An 18,949-nucleotide genomic window follows, 5' to 3' on the forward strand; every position below is an offset into this window, starting at 1 on the left:
AACTGTCAAAAGAAGACAGATTCCACCACTGCCAAGTGCCAGCGCAGTCCTCCTCCTCCTCCTCTACACTGCTTTCCTTCCTTCAAAAAGTAGAAAGGAAGAGGAAAAAAAAAGCCTTCAAAAGAAAAGGAAAAAAACACACAAAAAGAGAAGAGGAGGAAGAAGAAGAGAGAGAGAGAGAGAGAGCAACGGAAAAGCTACCCAAGGGAGAAGCGAGCGAGAGAGCGAAGCAGCCTCCTCCTCCTCTCTCTCTCCTTCCTCCGATTCACACACACTCCTCGTCGTCTTGTTTCTTCTTCGTCTGGGTGGTTGATCCATCCATCCAGAGATTGCCTGTGCGAGGAAGGGAGCGGGCGAGTGGCGGATTTGTTTTTGGTTTGTTTTTATTGGTGGTATCCTCTCCTCCTCCTGTGCGAGGAGCAGCTGGTGGATTGTTCGTTCCAGCTCCGTTTCTTGTCTTGATTTGGAATCCGGGAAATTTTTCCGCCCCCCGTTTCTTGATTTCCGGTCCCCCCCCTTCCTTGGTGGAAGTGGGAAGGGGAGGGGGAAGGATTTTTTGGTGGGGAATTCGAGGGGGCGAGGTGATGAACTCTTGCCTCTTTGACCAGCCTTGATTTTCCTGGTGATTTTGCTTGGAATTTCTCGGATTTTGTGGGGGGTTCTTTGATCCGGGCTCCATGGGTCTCTGCCATGGCAAGTCGGCGGCGGTGCTGGAGCCAACGGTGGAGGAGGAGGAGGAGGGGGCGACGCGCGTAGCCGAGGCCGCGGCGGCGCCGGCGAAGCCAGCATCGCCTGCGCCTTCGGCGGCGGCGGCGGCGGCGGCGGCGAAGCCCGGGACGCCGAAGCAGCACAAGTTCCCGTTCTACCTGCCGAGCCCGCTCCCGGCGTCGAGCTACAAGGGCTCGCCGGCGAACTCGAGCGTGGCGTCGACGCCCGCGCGCGGCGGGTTCAAGCGGCCGTTCCCGCCGCCGTCGCCGGCGAAGCACATCCGCGCGCTCCTGGCGCGGCGCCACGGCTCGGTGAAGCCGAACGAGGCGTCCATCCCGGAGTCTGGCGAGCCCGGCGTGGCGCTGGACAAGGGCTTCGGCTTCTCCAGGCACTTCGCCGCCAAGTACGAGCTCGGCCGCGAGGTTGGCCGCGGCCACTTCGGCTACACCTGCGCCGCCACCTGCAAGAAGGGCGAGCTCAAGGGCGACGACGTCGCCGTCAAGGTCATCCCCAAGGCCAAGGTCAATCCAATCCCCTTCTTCTTCTTCTTCTTCTTCTTCTTCTTCTTCTATCCAGTTCACGACTTGTTCTCCTTCGCTGAGGTTTTGACTCAATTTTCATGTTTATTTTCCTCGCTTGGATTTAATTAATTAATACACTTAAAATCTTCTCCTGCATTGCTTAGCGTTTACACCTGATTGAATTTATATTATATTTGTGCTTGAATGTATTGTTTAATGCTAGACTTACTTTGGGTTGATGTTTTCAATTTTATGTTCAAAGCATCATTGTGTGTGGATTCAACAGAGTTACTTCTTGACCTCATTTGGTTCAGTTGCCATGCTTGTGTTTTTTTAGCTCAATTGCTAAATATATCATATTAGGTGGGAGAAAGAGAGACATTACGAAGTAGGTTTACTAAATGCTTCCATGAGGATTTGTTCTGGCCATTAATACTTTGATGAACAAGTTAGTTGCTTCACTCAACGCTTACAAAGGACAGATAGATGAGAAAAATCACGTCTCCATTTCGGGTGTTTCTTGTTTGGTAATTTGCGGAGGGGCAATGTTGCTCCATTGAAGCTTGCTTGGTGCTTTACAGCATTGGTTTCAAAATGATGGAATCTGTTTCTCCATAATGTGCAAGTTCTCCGTATGTGAAAAGCTTGTGTAGCATATTTGCTTCAAGTGAGCCAAATGGCGTCATTGTCTCCTTGAGCTCTGGTAGTATTAACATTTTTATCATCTTATATTTCATTGGCTGTTTAGTCATAGAGAACTATTAAATCCCTGAGTCAAAGTCAAAGAATTGTTGTGGTGTTGCGCAATTCCAGCCTGTATTGTTATTAGCTGCGAAACAGCGTTCTATTAGTTCTATTGAAGTACTTTGCCCCTTCTACCATAACTTTCAAGTTTCAACACTGTTGTAGTTGTAGACCTTCCTATGTCTTTTGGTGGGAGGTGTCTAACTACTATCATATACTTATAGTTGTTGCCTTTCTATACATCGATCATCATCTTGTTGTTTATACAACATGTTCAGAGTCTTGACTTACAATTAATATAATGCTTTAAGTTAGGGTCTCCCTACCTTTTGCATGTTAAAAAAATATTGTTGACTGTATTTCATGTATTTATGCTGTTATCTATCACTTTTTGGATATCAGTGATGCTGGTTTTCCTTATCGATCTAGTCTAGATATCCTCCTGTAGTGCTGTCTCTTGTTGCTCTTCTCCTTTTGATGTTTACTCTCCTTGATAATGTTAAATGATACATAAAACAAGCAATTATAGATTATATTGATTAGAAATGCATGTCTTTTATTACGCCTGTTATATTGTTGTGCATATCATTGTCTGTTGTTATGTAACTGTGCATTGCCAACACTAATCCCACGACATTTTTTTTTGGGTATCTGTAATTGATGTGTTACTCTATGCTTTGTGCTGTGCGGTGCAATGTTAATATATAGAATTGTTGGCTGCGCTCAGAGTATGCTTGTATTTCTGCTTGTGGATAAGCATCCTTGGTGCAATGCTACTTCCAGGCCCTAGAGCCAAGGCCCATGCGTGCAACAGTTGGTTGATGAACTACCCAACATTTGCTGTGCTATCTAGTCTCTTATTGCTTGGCTGAAACCACATTGACGTGGTGTTGTTACATGAAATGCGGAGTTGGACCTGATCACCTGACTGATTGGCAAATTCTTATCCAATGATGCAGTAATCACCTGACTAATTGGCTAACACATGTATTTATATGAGTAGTATGATATAGATTTTCCATTGTTGTGTGTAATAAACAATTATTTTTAATCTTATTGTTGTGTAATTTGATTAATAATACTGTGAAATTGCTGCCTTTGACATCTAGTTACATATATATGAGTCCACTGGAACTCCAATTCTTTCTTTTTTCCAAGAGAAAGTCCAATTTAAGTAATACTGCTAACCAGTCTCACACAAGCAACTTCTTTCGACAGATGACTACTGCTATTGCCATTGAAGATGTCAGGAGAGAAGTCAGAATATTGAGTTCTTTGGCAGGGCACAGCAACTTAGTGCAGTTTTATGATGCTTATGAGGATGAAGAAAATGTATATATAGTTATGGAGTAAGTTCATAGTTTTTCCATTCTTCAGTTTAACCTACTGATCTGCTGAAAGTTATAAGTAATGACTAAAGTTTTGATATTCTTATGCTAAATAAACAGAACACACAACACACATACTAATTCTTCTGTAGGTTAACACGAATAACAATTGTTGGTTGTTTTTTTATGACAAACTTGGTCTCAAGCGAACATGACATGCTAGCATGTGTTTTCATTTCGCCATTTGGTATCAGTCATTTTGGGAAGGAAATAAAAAATGACATATTGATGCAATAAATTTTCTCTATCATGTTTAGGTTAGATATCAGTCGCGCGCAGACATGATCACATGACATTTCATTTTTTAGATACATGTGTTTAGGAGCTGGCTTGATTGGCTGGCGCTGACCATACTCATATGAGACTTGGATGCTTTTGTAGCCAGTGCCAGTCATAATCTGTAAATAATTCTCAAACTTGGCTCAATCACAATTTACTTTTTATGGAAATTGTGTTTTGTACAATCAATTCTGATTGTTAGCTTCATCAGTGAAGCATTTTACTCATTAATTGCTATTAAAGTTTCTTTCTAATATGGTACATGTTTAAAAGATTAAGAGGTTATAATCCCTTTCACTGTAGACGATTTTAAGGGCCTGGCCTCATAAGTCATAAACTATTTCTTAGTATATACAAATAAAGTGTGCACTATTTTAAACAAGAATATTAGGGGAGGACCCTTCTGATTACAAAGTAAACAGGAATACAAAAAGGGAAAACATGTACACAAGTTAAGGTCCAAAAAAGATAGCAACAGTTTATAAAGCTCCCACAAACAAATATAGGCAGAAACACTATATCCATAAAGAAAGCTTTCAACTTTTTCCTAGCTACTCTATATCCATAAAGAAAGCTTTCAACTGAATTCAAATGTGTATCATTTTTTTGTGTAGTAAAATGTCCCAGAATTCAACTGTGATAATCTCCTTGAAATAGGGTGTTGTGATACCTGAAATACTTCCGTCAATTGATTATTTTCAACTCACTGGAATTTTTTCCCTTGATTTAGGTTATGCAAAGGAGGTGAACTGCTGGACAGGATTTTGGCTAGGTACTTACAGTTATATCATTTTCTGATACCAGCATTGTTTAGAACAATCGCTTCATTAATTGTACTAGGATTCTGAAATCTGAATATAACTGCATACATTTTTCTTTGCAGAGGTGGAAAATATTCTGAGGAAGATGCAAAGGTTGTTATGCGCCAAATCCTAAGTGTTGCTTCATTTTGTCATCTTCAGGGTGTTGTTCATCGGGATCTGAAACCAGAGGTAAGTTTGATTCAAGCAATTCAGATATTGTTTAGATATTTCTCTTTTGTACCATTTAATTTTCATTCAGTTGGGTGCCTATGAAAAATCAAGGCTGTGGGAAAGTTATCTACATCGTACAACATGCTTAGTGATGTAAGAGCTTATAACGGATAGTTTCTTATGCATACATTCTTGATCCTTTCACTCTCCTTAGGCTTCGTTCGTTCCTGCCATTGGAGGGAGTTTTTTCAGCGCACGCGAAACGAGAAAGATTAATACATGATTAATTAAATATTAATTATTGTAAACTTGAAAAATGGATTTATTTGACTTTTTAAAATAACTTTTATATAGAACTTTTTTGCAAAAAACACACCGTTTAATAGTTTGGAAAGTGTGCTAACGGAAAACGAGGAAGTTGAAATTTGTATTGAGAGTATAGAACGGGATCTTGTTGTGCAAATACTGCTATTATTGTTTTCAAGAGCAATTTTGTGCTGATGCTAATGTTTGCTTGTGTTTCTACTTGTGTCTTGTAGAATTTCCTTTTCTCGTCAAAGGATGAGAACTCTGCCATGAAGGTCATAGACTTCGGTTTGTCTGACTTTGTAAAGCCAGGTTAGTCTAACAGATTTTCTTAAACCTTGTTTAGTAAAATGTTTTATGTTTAGCTATTTAACTATAGGCACATCTGACCATCATTATATTCTGCAGATGAGAGGCTTAATGACATTGTCGGAAGTGCATATTATGTTGCTCCTGAAGTGCTCCATCGATCTTATGGCACTGAGGCAGATATGTGGAGCATTGGAGTAATAGTGTATATTTTGCTTTGTGGCAGCCGTCCTTTCTGGGCACGTACTGAGTCAGGAATATTCCGAGCTGTGCTGAAAGCAGACCCTAGTTTTGAGGAAGCCCCATGGCCAACCCTCTCTGCTGAAGCAAAAGACTTTGTAAGGAGGCTGCTCAATAAAGATTACCGCAAGAGGATGACTGCTGCACAAGCCCTCTGTGAGTACCATAATTATCTTCAGTTTACACTGTACTACCAGTCAACTTTGCAGATGAGGAATGCTTTTTTGTTCTACACATTTAAGGTCATCCATGGATTCGTGGTACTGAAGAAGTGAAGCTTCCTTTGGACATGATAATTTATAGGCTTATGAGGGCTTACATAAGTTCATCTTCTTTACGGAGAGCTGCATTGAGGGTAATATTTCTTTTAGGGTGTATTGGTTTGCCCTCTACTAATGATATTTATCTTTATTGCCCCAAATTAATGTGGAACAATGTCATTTATATAAATTATGCTGCATCGCTTTTTAGAGGGTAATTTAGTGGTAAAATCAACTTTGCATAGCAAATGACGTTGTTTTAATGTTCTTATCATTCTTTCTTCAGAATAGTATGTATCGCTAACCATGTGTAGAGCATTATTGCACTTTGCCCATTATTTTGTCATATATCATGCAAATCTGATTGAATGAGTAATATAATAAGGTGATCTTAGAAAAATCCTAAGGATGCTATATTTTCTCCCATATTATGATCTCACATTTCCTGTGTGCATTTACCATGGAATATCTTGTTGCTGATAATAGTGCTGTGCTCACTTTAAAAACTACTACTAAGTAGCTGTTTGTGTTCTGCAGGCCCTTGCCAAGACATTGACAACAGATCAAATCTATTACCTAAGAGAACAGTTTGAATTGATAGGCCCAAACAAGAGCGATCTTATTACTTTGCAAAATTTGAAGACGGTGAGTTATTTTACCATTTAGACTAAATAACTAGTCTGCTATGAGATTGCTAAAGTACGCTAAACCTCCAGGCCTTGATGAAGAACTCCACAAATGCAATGAAGGATTCTAGGGTGGTTGACTTTGTTAACACAGTAAGCCTAAAGTCCTTTTTCTCTCTACTTTTCAAAGTAGCACCTGCAGTTGTGTAATCACTTACCCTATCAATGATGCCAGATATCCAATATTCAGTACAGAAAGTTGGATTTTGAAGAGTTTTCTGCTGCTGCCATCAGTGTTTACCAGATGGAAGGTTTGGAAACCTGGGAACAACATGCCCGGCAAGCGTACGAGTTCTTTGATAAGGAGGGTAACCGACCAATTGTGATCGACGAGCTCGCATCGGTATATGATCCCTAACACTAAATTAGCTTGGGGTTGGGCACGATGAAATGTTTCTCACAGGTGATGATATACTATTTTCAGGAACTTGGATTGGGTCCTTCGGTTCCCCTACATGTTGTTCTCCAAGATTGGATCAGACATCCTGATGGAAAACTCAGCTTCCTTGGGTTCATGAAACTATTGCATGGAGTTTCTTCGCGTACCATCCCAAAAACCTGAGATAATAACTTATTTTCTTACATCAACCAAGGCAAAAGTGTGATGACTAAACTAATCTCTGGCTGTCTGGAGAAGCGGCATGGAACCAGTACAAAGATTAACAAAGCTGTCCTAGTGTAACAAGTGAAAAAGCTCTCCTGTCAGGCCCGCGAATTTCGCCTTCTCTTACCAGATGATTGATGTTGTGTTTGTATTCAGGTTTGTTTAGAGGTGAATGTACAGATGAGTTTAGGAAACAGGAAAAATGAGGTGCTAAGAAAGTGAAACATGGTTTAATTTCGATTGGTGTAACTGTGTGCGTTTGATCTTCGCCGATCTGTGAATGTCGTGATTGGACTGAAATTGAGAAGTGAGGTGGTATCAGTACCATATTCGTAGATATTTCTTGAGTTTTTTTTTCTTATTGAAATTTACTCGTGTTTATTTGCAACAGTTTGGCTCATTGGCTGTACATCGATGTGATGAAAACGGCTGAAAACGATATCAATTTTTTTTTACATAAACAATATCAGTATGGTTAGGAATTTTTTATATTTATGAATTAACTATTTAGTGGCATCAACTTCAATTCAAGACGATCAGAAACAATCGGTAATGACAAACGTACCGGTACGGTTTTCATCCCAGTGAATGGCACACAGAAATGGGGCGCAAATGGCTTTTTATTACATACTGACCTGGCCCTCTAATTCCTTCCAAGTTTCCAGTATAATGTTGTTGGTAGTATTATGCAGCAGCTTAATTGCCAGTAGAATCTGAAAACTTCCAAACCTTCCCTGATCATACATATTTCAGACAACAAGAGTAATACATATATATTCTTACTTTCCACACAAAACGGAGGAGCAGCACAATTTTATAAGCTGGAAAAACAACTTAATTGCCGGTAGAATTTTCCTCTACTCGTAATGATCTTGCCTGAATAAATACGTACATAGTTCACACAACACGCCAACAAGGGCAAAACATAAATTCTGACATTCACACAAAATGGAGGAGCAGCACAATGTACAAGCTGGACAAACTAAGAAAAAAAATACATAATGATGTTGCTTAGAAATATATATTCCAGACGACAACAAAACACCCAACACATCACCACTTGATAAAAAACCAAGTGGTTAATTTAAGATGCATCTAAGCTTACTCCCTCCATCACCCAAGCTTACTCCCTCCATCAAATAAAAAACCAACTTTTTGAAAATGAATCCGGACGAATACATATTCAGATACATCTCCTGAAGAAGGTGATTCTTTTCGAGACGGAAGGTGCGGTTAATTTAAGTTTTATTATATGGGAACAAGACTCTCCGTGTAGGGGATCAGTTTGTAGTAATGTAGATTCTCCCAAGAACTCCCTACTACCACGGTGTGCCTGCCCTGTTCATCATCATGGTACGTCATGCCATTCAAGCAAACCACCTGCTTTTCCTCCTCCTTCCCCTCTCCGATTCTGCTCCCGTCTTCTCCGTCGTCATCGTCGCCGAGGAAGAACAAGAGATCACCTCTCTTGCCGATCACCCCGCCGCCTCCGCCGCCGCCATGATGAAACGGCGCGATCGGGATGAACATGCTCGTCGACGTGAACACGCACCGCTTGCTCCACCGCGGGCTCACGCCGTCCTCCGTCATCCAGATCACCACCGACGACGAGGTCGACGTCCCCTCGTCGCCGGAGCCGGCGGCGTGGGCCAGGCACAGTACACCGTTGAGCTCGCTCAGGTGGAAGGCCTCGTGGAGGAACGGCGGCCGGCATGGCGGCGGCGGCGCGACGACGCTGAACGTCTCGTCTCGCAGGCAGAGGCGCAGCAGCCGGCTCTCCTGCGGCGGCCGCGCCGCCGTGTCGTGGCAGGTGGTGAAGAAGAGGGCGCCCCTGAAGAAGGTGGCGGTGTGCCAGACGAGGACGGGGTAGGGCGTGTCGGCGACGATCTCCCTCCAGCAAGAACCGACGGAGACGCCGCCATTGCCGCCGATGGTGCAGAGCTCCATCCCGGTGGTGGTGGATTCCGGCACCACGCCGTCGCCGGAGCGGACGAAGCAGCGGGCGACCTTGTACGTGCCCGTGTGAGGGTCATGGCCGAACCCGGTCGCCTGGGGAAGTGCGCGGCGGCGGCGGCGGCGGCGGCGGCTTTCGGGGAGAGCAATGGCGCTCCTGGTGGCCGGATTGACGACGTAGGAGGTGGTGTCGGTGGGCACCAGCACGAGGCCATTGCAATGGCTGAGCTGGAACACCGACCTGAACTCGCCATGGAAGCTTCTCCTGAAGATTAGGCTGGCACCGGCACCGGCACCGACCTGCTCCTCCTCCGTCTGTCCGTTGCGCCGCCGCCGCCATTGGTAGAGGCGGATGGTGTCGGAGAAGTTGGTCGGCCATATGATGTCGCGCTCGGCGTCGTCGAGCAGCTGCGGCGCGATGAGGAGGGTCGGCTCCCAGCGGTGCCTGGCGGCGGAGCGGCGGAGGTGAGCGGCGACGAAGGAGGGCGCGCAGATGGCGGCGCGCCATGGCCGGCAGGCGGGCGAGCACCTCGAGCACCATCTCATCTGGCATCTCGCCGGAGAGCTGGCTGCAGCGGCTTGTTGCCGGCTGCTCGCCGTCGTGGCGGTGGCGAGCCCTCTTGACGACGTTCTTCCTCTCCGCGATACGGCTGCTGCGCCGTGGCGGAAGCCCTCCATTGTCGGGCCCGACGACGCTGGTGGTGGTGGTGGTGCTCTTGCGCTGCCTCTTGTTGCTGTTGTTGTTGGCCTTCTTCAAGTCCATGGATGGTGAAGAAGAAGATGAAGCAAGCGTACGTATTAAATTTATAACATGCGCTCTAATCGGATTAATTTAGAGAAGGTATGGATGGCACTAGGAATAATCCGAAAACGATTAGTACTACTACCTCCTCCGTTTCAGGTTATAAGACGTTTTAACTTTAGTAAAGTCAAAACTACTTTAAATTAGACCAAATTTGTAGAATAAAATAGTAACATTTTCAATCAAAGACAAATTTATTATAAAAATATATTTAATTATTGATTTGATAAAAATAATTTAGTATTATAAATATTACTATATTTATTTATAAACTTAGTCAAACTTAGAGTAGTTTGACTTTGAACAAATAAAAACATCTTATAACCTGAAACGGATGGAGTAGCAAGTAGAGTGATGGATGAGAAAACTAGTAGTCGAAAACTTGGAATCAAATACGGAGGGAGGAGCACTCGGATTCATTCTAGAGAGAAGAAAGTGAGAGAGTTACATCGATGGGAGGAGCAGTCGAGCTCGAGCAGCACTGAATCCGGTCCGATCGAGCGTGCCAAGATCCAACGCCGCCCCCTCCGGTGAACCTGCGCAGGACTCGCTGCCGGCGCCGGCGAATCCATGGTCGCCTCGTCGCCGCCCGCATCTTAATTGCAAGTAGAATCTTCCTCTACTTGTAATGATCTTGCCTGAATAAATAGAACATATTTCACACAACACACCAACAAGGACAATAGCCACAATACTTGAATTCTGACTTTCACACAAAAGGGAGGAGCAGCACAATGCACAAGCTGGAAAAATCTACGAGCTTGTTCTTGTTCAGATTGATGCCATTTTAAACCATGCTTTTTTTAGCAAAGTTATTAAATATTTGCATCCATTTAGTTTCTTACAAAACTCTGGTAAATAAATAAGAAATCATGCCAAAACTTGGCAATATTACCAAATTGCCAAAATTTTGGTATTGCTAAAATTTGGCAAGGTTTATTTTGGCTACAATCTGAACATACCTTATATCTATATACCTAATAAAAAATCAGAAAGACTTCCTGTTGGTTATTTTCGTCCGTTCGTTTTTTTTCATCCATTCAGTTTTTTTCGTCTTTCCTTTTTTTTCATCGCCATTTTATTCGTCCGTATATTTTTTTTCATCCATCCGGTTTTTCTTCATCGCCATTTTTTTCCGTTAGTCCGGTTTTTCCTTATATTATTTGATCCCACGCACCTTCAGTCGCTGTCTAAACCCATCTTTTTTTTTCATCGCCCGTTTTTTTATCTTATCTGATCCAACGTGCCTCATGCATGCGATTCTAGTAACGGACGTGATGGTAACCATCGCGTCTTCTGTTGCCGCCTCTCTCCCTCCTATATATTGTAAACATTGTTATCAATAAAGGATGGCTCATTCATTATCTATATTCTTGTGTGCAATTCTCTCTCACTCAATCTCTCTCGCTCAATCAATTCTATTCACAATACGTTATCAGCACTTTCGCTCTCGCGAAGGAGATCGCGAAGTGAAAGAAGGAAGGAACATCGCTTTTGATCTAACAGAAAAGCGAACATAAGAATTATCAGAGAAGGTACGATGCCTACCTTTCATTGGATCATGGATGCCGTTCTCGGCCTCCCTCGCCATCAGCGCGCACGCCGGCTCCGCCATCTTCTTCGCCGACCGATGAGGAGTACGCGTCGGGGATCCCGCGGAGGCAGGGCTAGGGTTGGTGGACGCCGCCACTACCCTCGCCACCGTGTGACTGCAACTCCGGTTGTGGTTCCCCCGCCCGTCCCTGTCGCGCCTTCTCCTCCACCTCCGGTTGCCGAAGAACCTCGCCGGATCCTTGTGCAGGGGGTGCAGTACTGCGCCTACCACGGTTGGACTGTAGTGGTGACATTGCCCGGCAAACCATGCGATCTTCCCCCGGAAATGGAGTCGCTGCCGCCACCATCAACCGCTCCTCCACCACCTCCACCGACACCAAGCCAACGCCGACGCCGTTCCCCCACGCCCGCGCCACCGGAGTCCGGCCGGACCGGTACCCTGGCTGCGCGCATGGGGGAGCCGGCCTTCTTCAATCCGTCTTCGTCTCGTCGTCACGCCGGTGAAGCCGCTGCTCGCCGTCCCGGCCTCCGCCACACCTTCATCGCCGTTCCCCATGGCTCTCCTAACCGTACACTCCCTAACGGGGTGCCGGGGAATGGCGTCCGGGCTCGACCGGTTTCCGACTCCGACGAGGATCGGGAACAGTCGGCCTAATCCGGCCGGCCAACCGCCGGCGGACGGAGGGGCGACCGAGGCGGCAGTTGATGGTGGATGGTGCTGGCGGTGGACGGCGGATGGTGGATGCAGGCGGTAACTGTGGCTGAAGGAAGGTGGCGGCGTGTGGCGGCGGTGGAAATGGAGGCAGCGGCGGCGACACATCTCGTTGCGGCGGCGGCGCCCCCAACGGCGACATCAGCAGCGTACCTCGGTGGTGTCAGCCGCGCTCCCAATGGCGGCGACGGCGGCGTGCCCCACGGCGGCGGAAATCCCGCGGGGGGCGGTTAGGGTTCTAACCCTAATGTTAACAGTGAAATTTGGTAAGCCTGGAGTAGTCATCGGCTTAGAGTCAGCATCGGCTTCAAAGTTCTGAGATTAGCCGATGAGAGTAGTCAAGTCGTCAGTTGTCAGATTCTTGCTATATTCGGTTAAGGAAATTGATCTGCTAAAGGAAGCTTATCCAAAAGAGACCGAGTTCAAAAAGAACGCGGCATGGCAAGTTATCTATTAATTAGGAATAGTTTGTTAGTTTCCTTTTATCTTTTGGAAAGTGTGTTTAGTGTCCTATAAGGACTTTATCTTTTCCTTTTATCTTTAGGAAAGTTTCTTTCTTGTCCGACAAGGACTTGTATCAACCCATGAGTATAAATATGTACACCCGGGGTCTATGTAATCTATCTTCACGATCAATACAATTCGGCACATCGCCACCTTTTACCTTTTCTACTTTATTTTATCGTCCGGCGGGACTTGGCACTTGATGCGGGGCTGCATCGGTGTTCAATCTCCGGTGAAGGGATAAGTCCAATGTTCCATCGGCCCAGGCAATTGTCTCATCTACGTCGGCGTCGTTCAAGGCTGCATCAGGACATTCGACCTCTTGGATTACTCTGGTTTGGATGATATATTTGCCTACCTATTTATCATATGTCTCTGTTAATCCAGTCTTAGCATATCAATTTAGCTCTATCGGCCGCTTCTTGTTTTAGGGTTTCTGCCGGGATCGGCTAAATCGTGTTGCTAGATTAGATTAGCTTAGACATCTATCACCCTGAAAACTCAATCAACGGTTTGATTGTTTAGATAGTATGTTTCTTTTCATACTTAGGGCTGCATCAGTTAAGTTTGATCTACTAAGTCGTGCTTAGAACCATAATCTCTAGCCTGCTTCTTGATTGCCAATAAGGGTTTCATCGGGGTTTCAGCCGGTGAGTTATCTGGACATTGCATCAGCTCATAAGGATTGCATATACATATAAGCTAGATTTAGCCGATGACAACAAAGGTTTCACTGTTTAATCTAATCTTGTGGATTTCATGACATCGGACCTCCAGCCGATGTGTGCTTTAACCTTCGGATCGATGTTCTATTATATCATATTGCTAGCCAATTGGTTTATACTGGATTATATTATTATTTCATTACATCGTCATCAGCCGATTGCCTTTATATCATTATCTACATTGGACATATAGCCGATTGCTTAAACCCTATTGCTATCGGCTGGTATCGGCATCGGCTATTATCGGCTATCGGCTGGAACTACTCCATCGGCTTGTCAGCCGATCGGCTGTTTTATCTACTATTTGCATATCTTGTCAATTGCAGGATCAAACTGACTGGCACGCCCGCATCTCATCAAGATTTGGACCTGCACAGGAGCTAAGCAGATCTCCCAGGCCGATGTGTTCGATTTTCACGTCAACACCTAACTCCCTCCCGACGCCCCCCCCCTCCCCCGTGCCCTTTTGCTGTCGGGCCTAATGGGCCGCGCCCTAGCGCCCCCGCTTCCCCTTGTTTGCCGGCCCAATGCCGCAGGGTGGTGGGCCGAATCCTTTAGATTTCGGCCCACCACCCAATTTACCATTTAAATTTAGTTTTAGTTTTTATTTTCAGCAACAATTACATTTTAGTCCCTATGTTTTATGTAATTTAGTCGAAGCAGTTCATCAGTTGTACAAACAATTATGTAATGGTCCTATAGACCACTGATGTTATGTGTTTATTAACATAGGTGTTTATTTAAATACCCTGTTTCACTAAATTTATTTGTTATCTTAATAACATGCCTTTTGCATATTATTTCAAGACACGCTCTACTTTCTCGCTTTATTAATTTACAAAATTCTATAAATTTTGTATTTTGATTTAGCAAATTCTCTTAATTATGTACAACATAATTAATGGAGGATTTAATGCATGTTCCACTTCACACTTTGACTTGGAAATTAATCACATGTCGATGGAGTCCTATACTTTGGTCATATCGACCATAACTTAGGCAGCGAGTATCTCGCCCATCATAAAGTGGTCTACATTTTGAGATGATTACCTGATGGAGCCCTAGAAATTGGCCGCACTGGTCATAACTTAGGCAGCGAGCACCTCGCCCATCTCACAGAGGTCTACATCTCACGATGATTACCCACATGTGTTCTTTTCCAAGAATATGTTTTGAGAAATGAGATTATTTGAAATTTGGTTGAACACAAGGTAGTGGAGTCCTAAACATTAGCTACGGTATATTCACCAGAATATATTTGCCTGGAGACCGTGTTTTAGGCAACAAGTATAACTTGCCCACTATTAAGAGATCTACTCCACTATTTAATTACTTGGAGATTATCCACATTGTGCCACCTAATTTCGAACTCTAACTCAAATTGTCAGGTCTATAACCTACATCTTTCGAAACATTACAGAATATGAAGTCTTACATTTCGCATTGAGATTATAACCACAATATCATGTTTTTATTAATTTACCTATGTAAATTGATAATGTTAACCATGATTGTAGGGACATGGCAACAAAAGAGTTCGACGAACTCGCCCTCGATGGGACTAACTATCCCATCTGGGCTTCTGATATCAAAATCAATTTTGCCTCTCGGGGGATTTTAAATACAATTGAGGAACCCAATGATGGGGACCCAGCAATTGAGCCCAGGAAGCTCAATACAACCCTTTTTTCTTTTGAGACTCTACATTCACAAGGATTTCAAACATGAATACATGTTAGAGACGAGCCCTCTCAACCTTTGGAAAGCTCTAAAAGAGCGTTATGATCAACAAAAGGAACTCATTTGGCCTGAGACTAATTATGAGTGGGTTCATTTACGCCTACAGGACTTTAAAACTGTGGCAGAATACAACCATGCTGTTCATAACATTTGTTCCAGGTTGAAGTTTTGCGAACAAGAGCCAACGGAGGCAGAAAAGATAGAGAAAACTCTATCAACTATGCTTCCAGAGGACAGGATACTGACTCAACAGTATCGCGCTAACAATTTCTAGAAACATTCTCTGCTTATACATACATTGACTCAGGCAGAAAGACACCATGAGCTTTCTTTAAAGAATGCCCAACAGCGCCCACCGAGCTCTGCTCCACTGCCTGAGGTGCACTTCAATGTACAGAATAATGCTGAGAATAAGAAAGGATTCAAGGGAAATTCTTCGAATAATCCTAAGAATCTGACTGGAAAGCGCAAACGCAACAACAACAGGCGCAAATTCAAGAGTCGAAAGAAAGGAAAAGGGAAGGGTAAGGCACCACAACCTCGTAGCAATGGCAACAAGCATTCTTCAACAGGTGTGGATCTGACACTCATATCGCTAAAGACTGCCGCATCCCGAAACATCTTGTTCTCTTGTACCAAAAATCCCTCAAGGACAAAAAATCTTCTGAGAACCCAAGATTTGAAGCCCACTTCAATCTTACACATGAAGAGCGCCCTGAGGTTGCAAGTTCTCACCAGGCTCCTGTTGAACCAGAGAGCAACCCCAATGTTCTCCCAGAAGATGTCTCTCCACTCTCTGCGATGGACGATATGTTCATCGAATACTGCTCAACAGACCCACTTGGAGATTTGCAATGATCTCGGTGCGTCCCACTTGGAGATGAAGCTGCTCTTATCTCAGTGTGCTTGAAACAGTATATTGATATCCTATAAGTTTGCCAAACAATATTGGTTGTAATAAGTAGATAAGTACGAACTCCCTTATATTGCAAGGTTGTATGGCTTGCTAGTCATTAGAGTATGTACTATTAACATATGTAAACGTCATACTATGTATTTGATGTTTTAATTATTGTATGTATGTATATATATTGGATAAAGAATTCTTAATCAAGCAATTCTTCTTTCATTATAGATGTCTATGTATATCGCTCTGATTGGAGAGGAATTATGTCTTGTGGACAGTGGTACCACAAACTCTATACTTAGGGAGATCAAATACTTTCAAACTCTCAAAAAGAGAGAAGGCAAAGTTTTGACTATCGCTGGGCGCGATACTATGATAGTTGGCTCAGGAAGAGCAATTATTACACTCCCAATGGGTACACAAATTACAATCGAGGATGCTTTATTGTATCCTGATTTAACCCGTACCCTACTAAGTTATAGAGATATCCGTCAGAATGGGTTTCACATTGAAACCCATATGGATAATCGAGAAGAATTTCTTCTCTTAACCAAATAAAACGGATATGGCAAACGCATTTGCGAGAAAATTCCATCTCTCACATCGGGATTGTACTATACATACATTAAGCCCATTGCACATGTTGCGTACAAAGTAATTTTTCAAAATGTTGATGCATTCCACGATCGACTTGGGCACCCCGGTATCGGGATGATGAGAAAAATTATTGGCAACTTTATTGGTCATCATTTGATCATTGACAAATTTCCCAAATCCTTTGATTTCGTATGCACTGCATGTGCTACTGGGAAACTAATTTTGAGACCATCTTATCTCAAAATTAGAGCCGGACCACTTAAATTCCTTGAACGCATTCAAGGAGATATCTGTGGCCCTATTGTGCCAAGATCTGGACCGTTCAGGTACTTTATGGTTTTGATTGACGCATCTACTAGATGGTCTCATGTGTGTCTTCTATCGACACGAAACCATGCCTTTGCCAAATTAATGTCACAAATTATAAGGCTAAAGGCAAATTACCCTGAACATAGGATTCAATCAATCCGTATGGACAACGCTGCCGAATTTACATCTCATGCTTTCGATGATTATTGTATGGCATTGGGAATTCAGGTTCAGCACTCTGTTCCATATGTCCACACACAAAATGGTTTGGCTGAATCATTGATCAAAAGAATTAAGCTTATTGCTCGACCATTATTGATGAATTGCAAATTACTTCGTCGTGTTGGGGTCATGCAGTTCTGCACGCTGCTGACCTTGTCCAACTACGACCAACTGCATATCATGAAACTTCCCCGATGCAGTTAGTACGTGGAAATCCTCCAAGTATTTCCCATTTGCGTAAGTTCGGATGTGCTGTATACATACCGATCTCACCACCACAGCGTACCGCTATGGACCCACACAGGAAAGTGGGGATCTATGTGGGATTCAAATCTCCGTCGATCATAAAGTATTTAGAACCCTTAACAGGTGATCTATTTACTGCCCGGTTCGCTGACTCTATCTTTGATGAGGAACATTTCCCGGCATTAGGGGGAGAATTCAAGTACCAGAAAGAATGCCAGGAAATTGATTGGGATGCCCAGGGTATTCCAGCCTCAGACCCACGTACTACTGAAACTGAACTTCAAGTTCAGAAAATTATACATTTGCAAAGACTTGCAAATAACCTGCCAGATGCATTTACCAATTATAAAGGTGTGACTAAATCTTTCATTCCCGCTCAGAATGCGCCAGAAAGAGTGGAGGTACCAAATAAAACCACTCAACTTCCACTCACTAAAAAGAGAGGAAGAAGTATGGCCACTCAGCGAGAAACAATTGCTAATAAGCAAAGAAAGACGGTAAATGCAAACCAACCTTTAGTTGGTACACACCAAATTGATACTATATATCAAGCAGATCATGATAGTCTGCAACCTAGCTCGGTGGTGCACAATGCTGAGACTAGGAATTCGGAAGACCATAGACACATTGTTTCGGGAGATCATAATGAGTCTATAAGGGTTGATGAAATTGCCATCAATTACTCTGAAACTGGAGAATCTTTTGATAGAAGAGCAACAATTGTCGACACTAATTTTTCTGAACAAATTGCTGAGTGCCTCCAAGTTGATCCAGAACCTAGGTCTATAAAAGAGTGCCAAAAGCGCTCTGACTGGAACAAATGGAAGGACGCAATTGACGCAGAATTAGCCTTGCTTTACAAAAGAGATGTATTCTCGGCTGTAATGCCTACTCCTCGTGGTATCTTTCCTGTGGGATACAAATGGGTTTTCGTCCGGAAACGGAACGAAAACAACGAGGTGGTGAGATATAAAGCAAGGCTTGTAGCACAAGGTTTTACGCAAAAACCTGGCGTTGATTTCAACGAAACTTACTCTCCAGTTATGAGTGGTATAACTTTCCGATATTTAATATCATTGGCAGTACAAAATCGTCTATTTATGCAGTTGATGGACGTAGTGACAGCATATCTTTATGAGTCACTTGATTCTGATATTTACATGAAGGTTCCTGACGGAATCGACATCCCGAATCAGAAGGTAAATCGTAACATGTATTGTGTTAAGTTGCAGAAGTCACTTTATGGCTTAAAACAATCGGGCAGGATGTAGTACAACCGATTAAGTGAATTCCTTTCACTAAAGGGATACACTAAAAATGATGATTGCCCGCGCGTCTTTATCAAAAAGTCCCCCACAGGATTTTGTATTATCTCGGTATATGTCGATGATCTCAACATCATTGGCAATACACAAGATATTAATGAAGCACGTCATCATTTAAAGACGGAATTTGAGATGAAGGATTTGGGTCAAACCAAATTTTTCTTAGGTCTACAACTTGAGCATTTACCTTCTGGAATCCTTGTGCACCAAAGTGCATATACCCAGAAAATTTTGGAGAAATTTAATATGGATAAGTCATATCCTTCCAAAACCCCTATGGTGGTTCGATCTCTAGACGTGGAGAAAGATCCATTTAGACCAAAGGAAGATGGAG

General features: G+C 43.4%; 1 protein-coding gene and 1 pseudogene across 1 annotated transcript; one reads left to right on the top strand and one right to left on the bottom strand.

Moving 5' to 3' along the window:
* Positions 1-83: 83 nt before the first annotated feature.
* Positions 84-7,356, top strand: LOC127766838 (calcium/calmodulin-dependent serine/threonine-protein kinase 1). Its single transcript, XM_052291998.1, has 11 exons — positions 84-1,229; positions 3,192-3,322; positions 4,371-4,412; positions 4,524-4,632; positions 5,154-5,232; positions 5,329-5,625; positions 5,712-5,824; positions 6,267-6,374; positions 6,446-6,508; positions 6,591-6,758; positions 6,840-7,356. Exons 1-11 carry the CDS (start codon positions 678-680, stop codon positions 6,975-6,977), a joined length of 1,800 nt encoding a protein of 599 aa, XP_052147958.1. The 5' UTR covers positions 84-677; the 3' UTR covers positions 6,978-7,356.
* Positions 7,357-8,267: 911 nt separating this feature from the next.
* On the bottom strand, positions 8,268-9,735 carry LOC127765250 (uncharacterized; annotated as a pseudogene).
* Positions 9,736-18,949: the final 9,214 nt, after the last annotated feature.

This window comes from Oryza glaberrima, chromosome 3 (genome assembly GCF_000147395.1).
Source record: "Oryza glaberrima chromosome 3, OglaRS2, whole genome shotgun sequence".
In the NCBI taxonomy this organism is placed as follows: domain Eukaryota; kingdom Viridiplantae; phylum Streptophyta; class Magnoliopsida; order Poales; family Poaceae; genus Oryza; species Oryza glaberrima.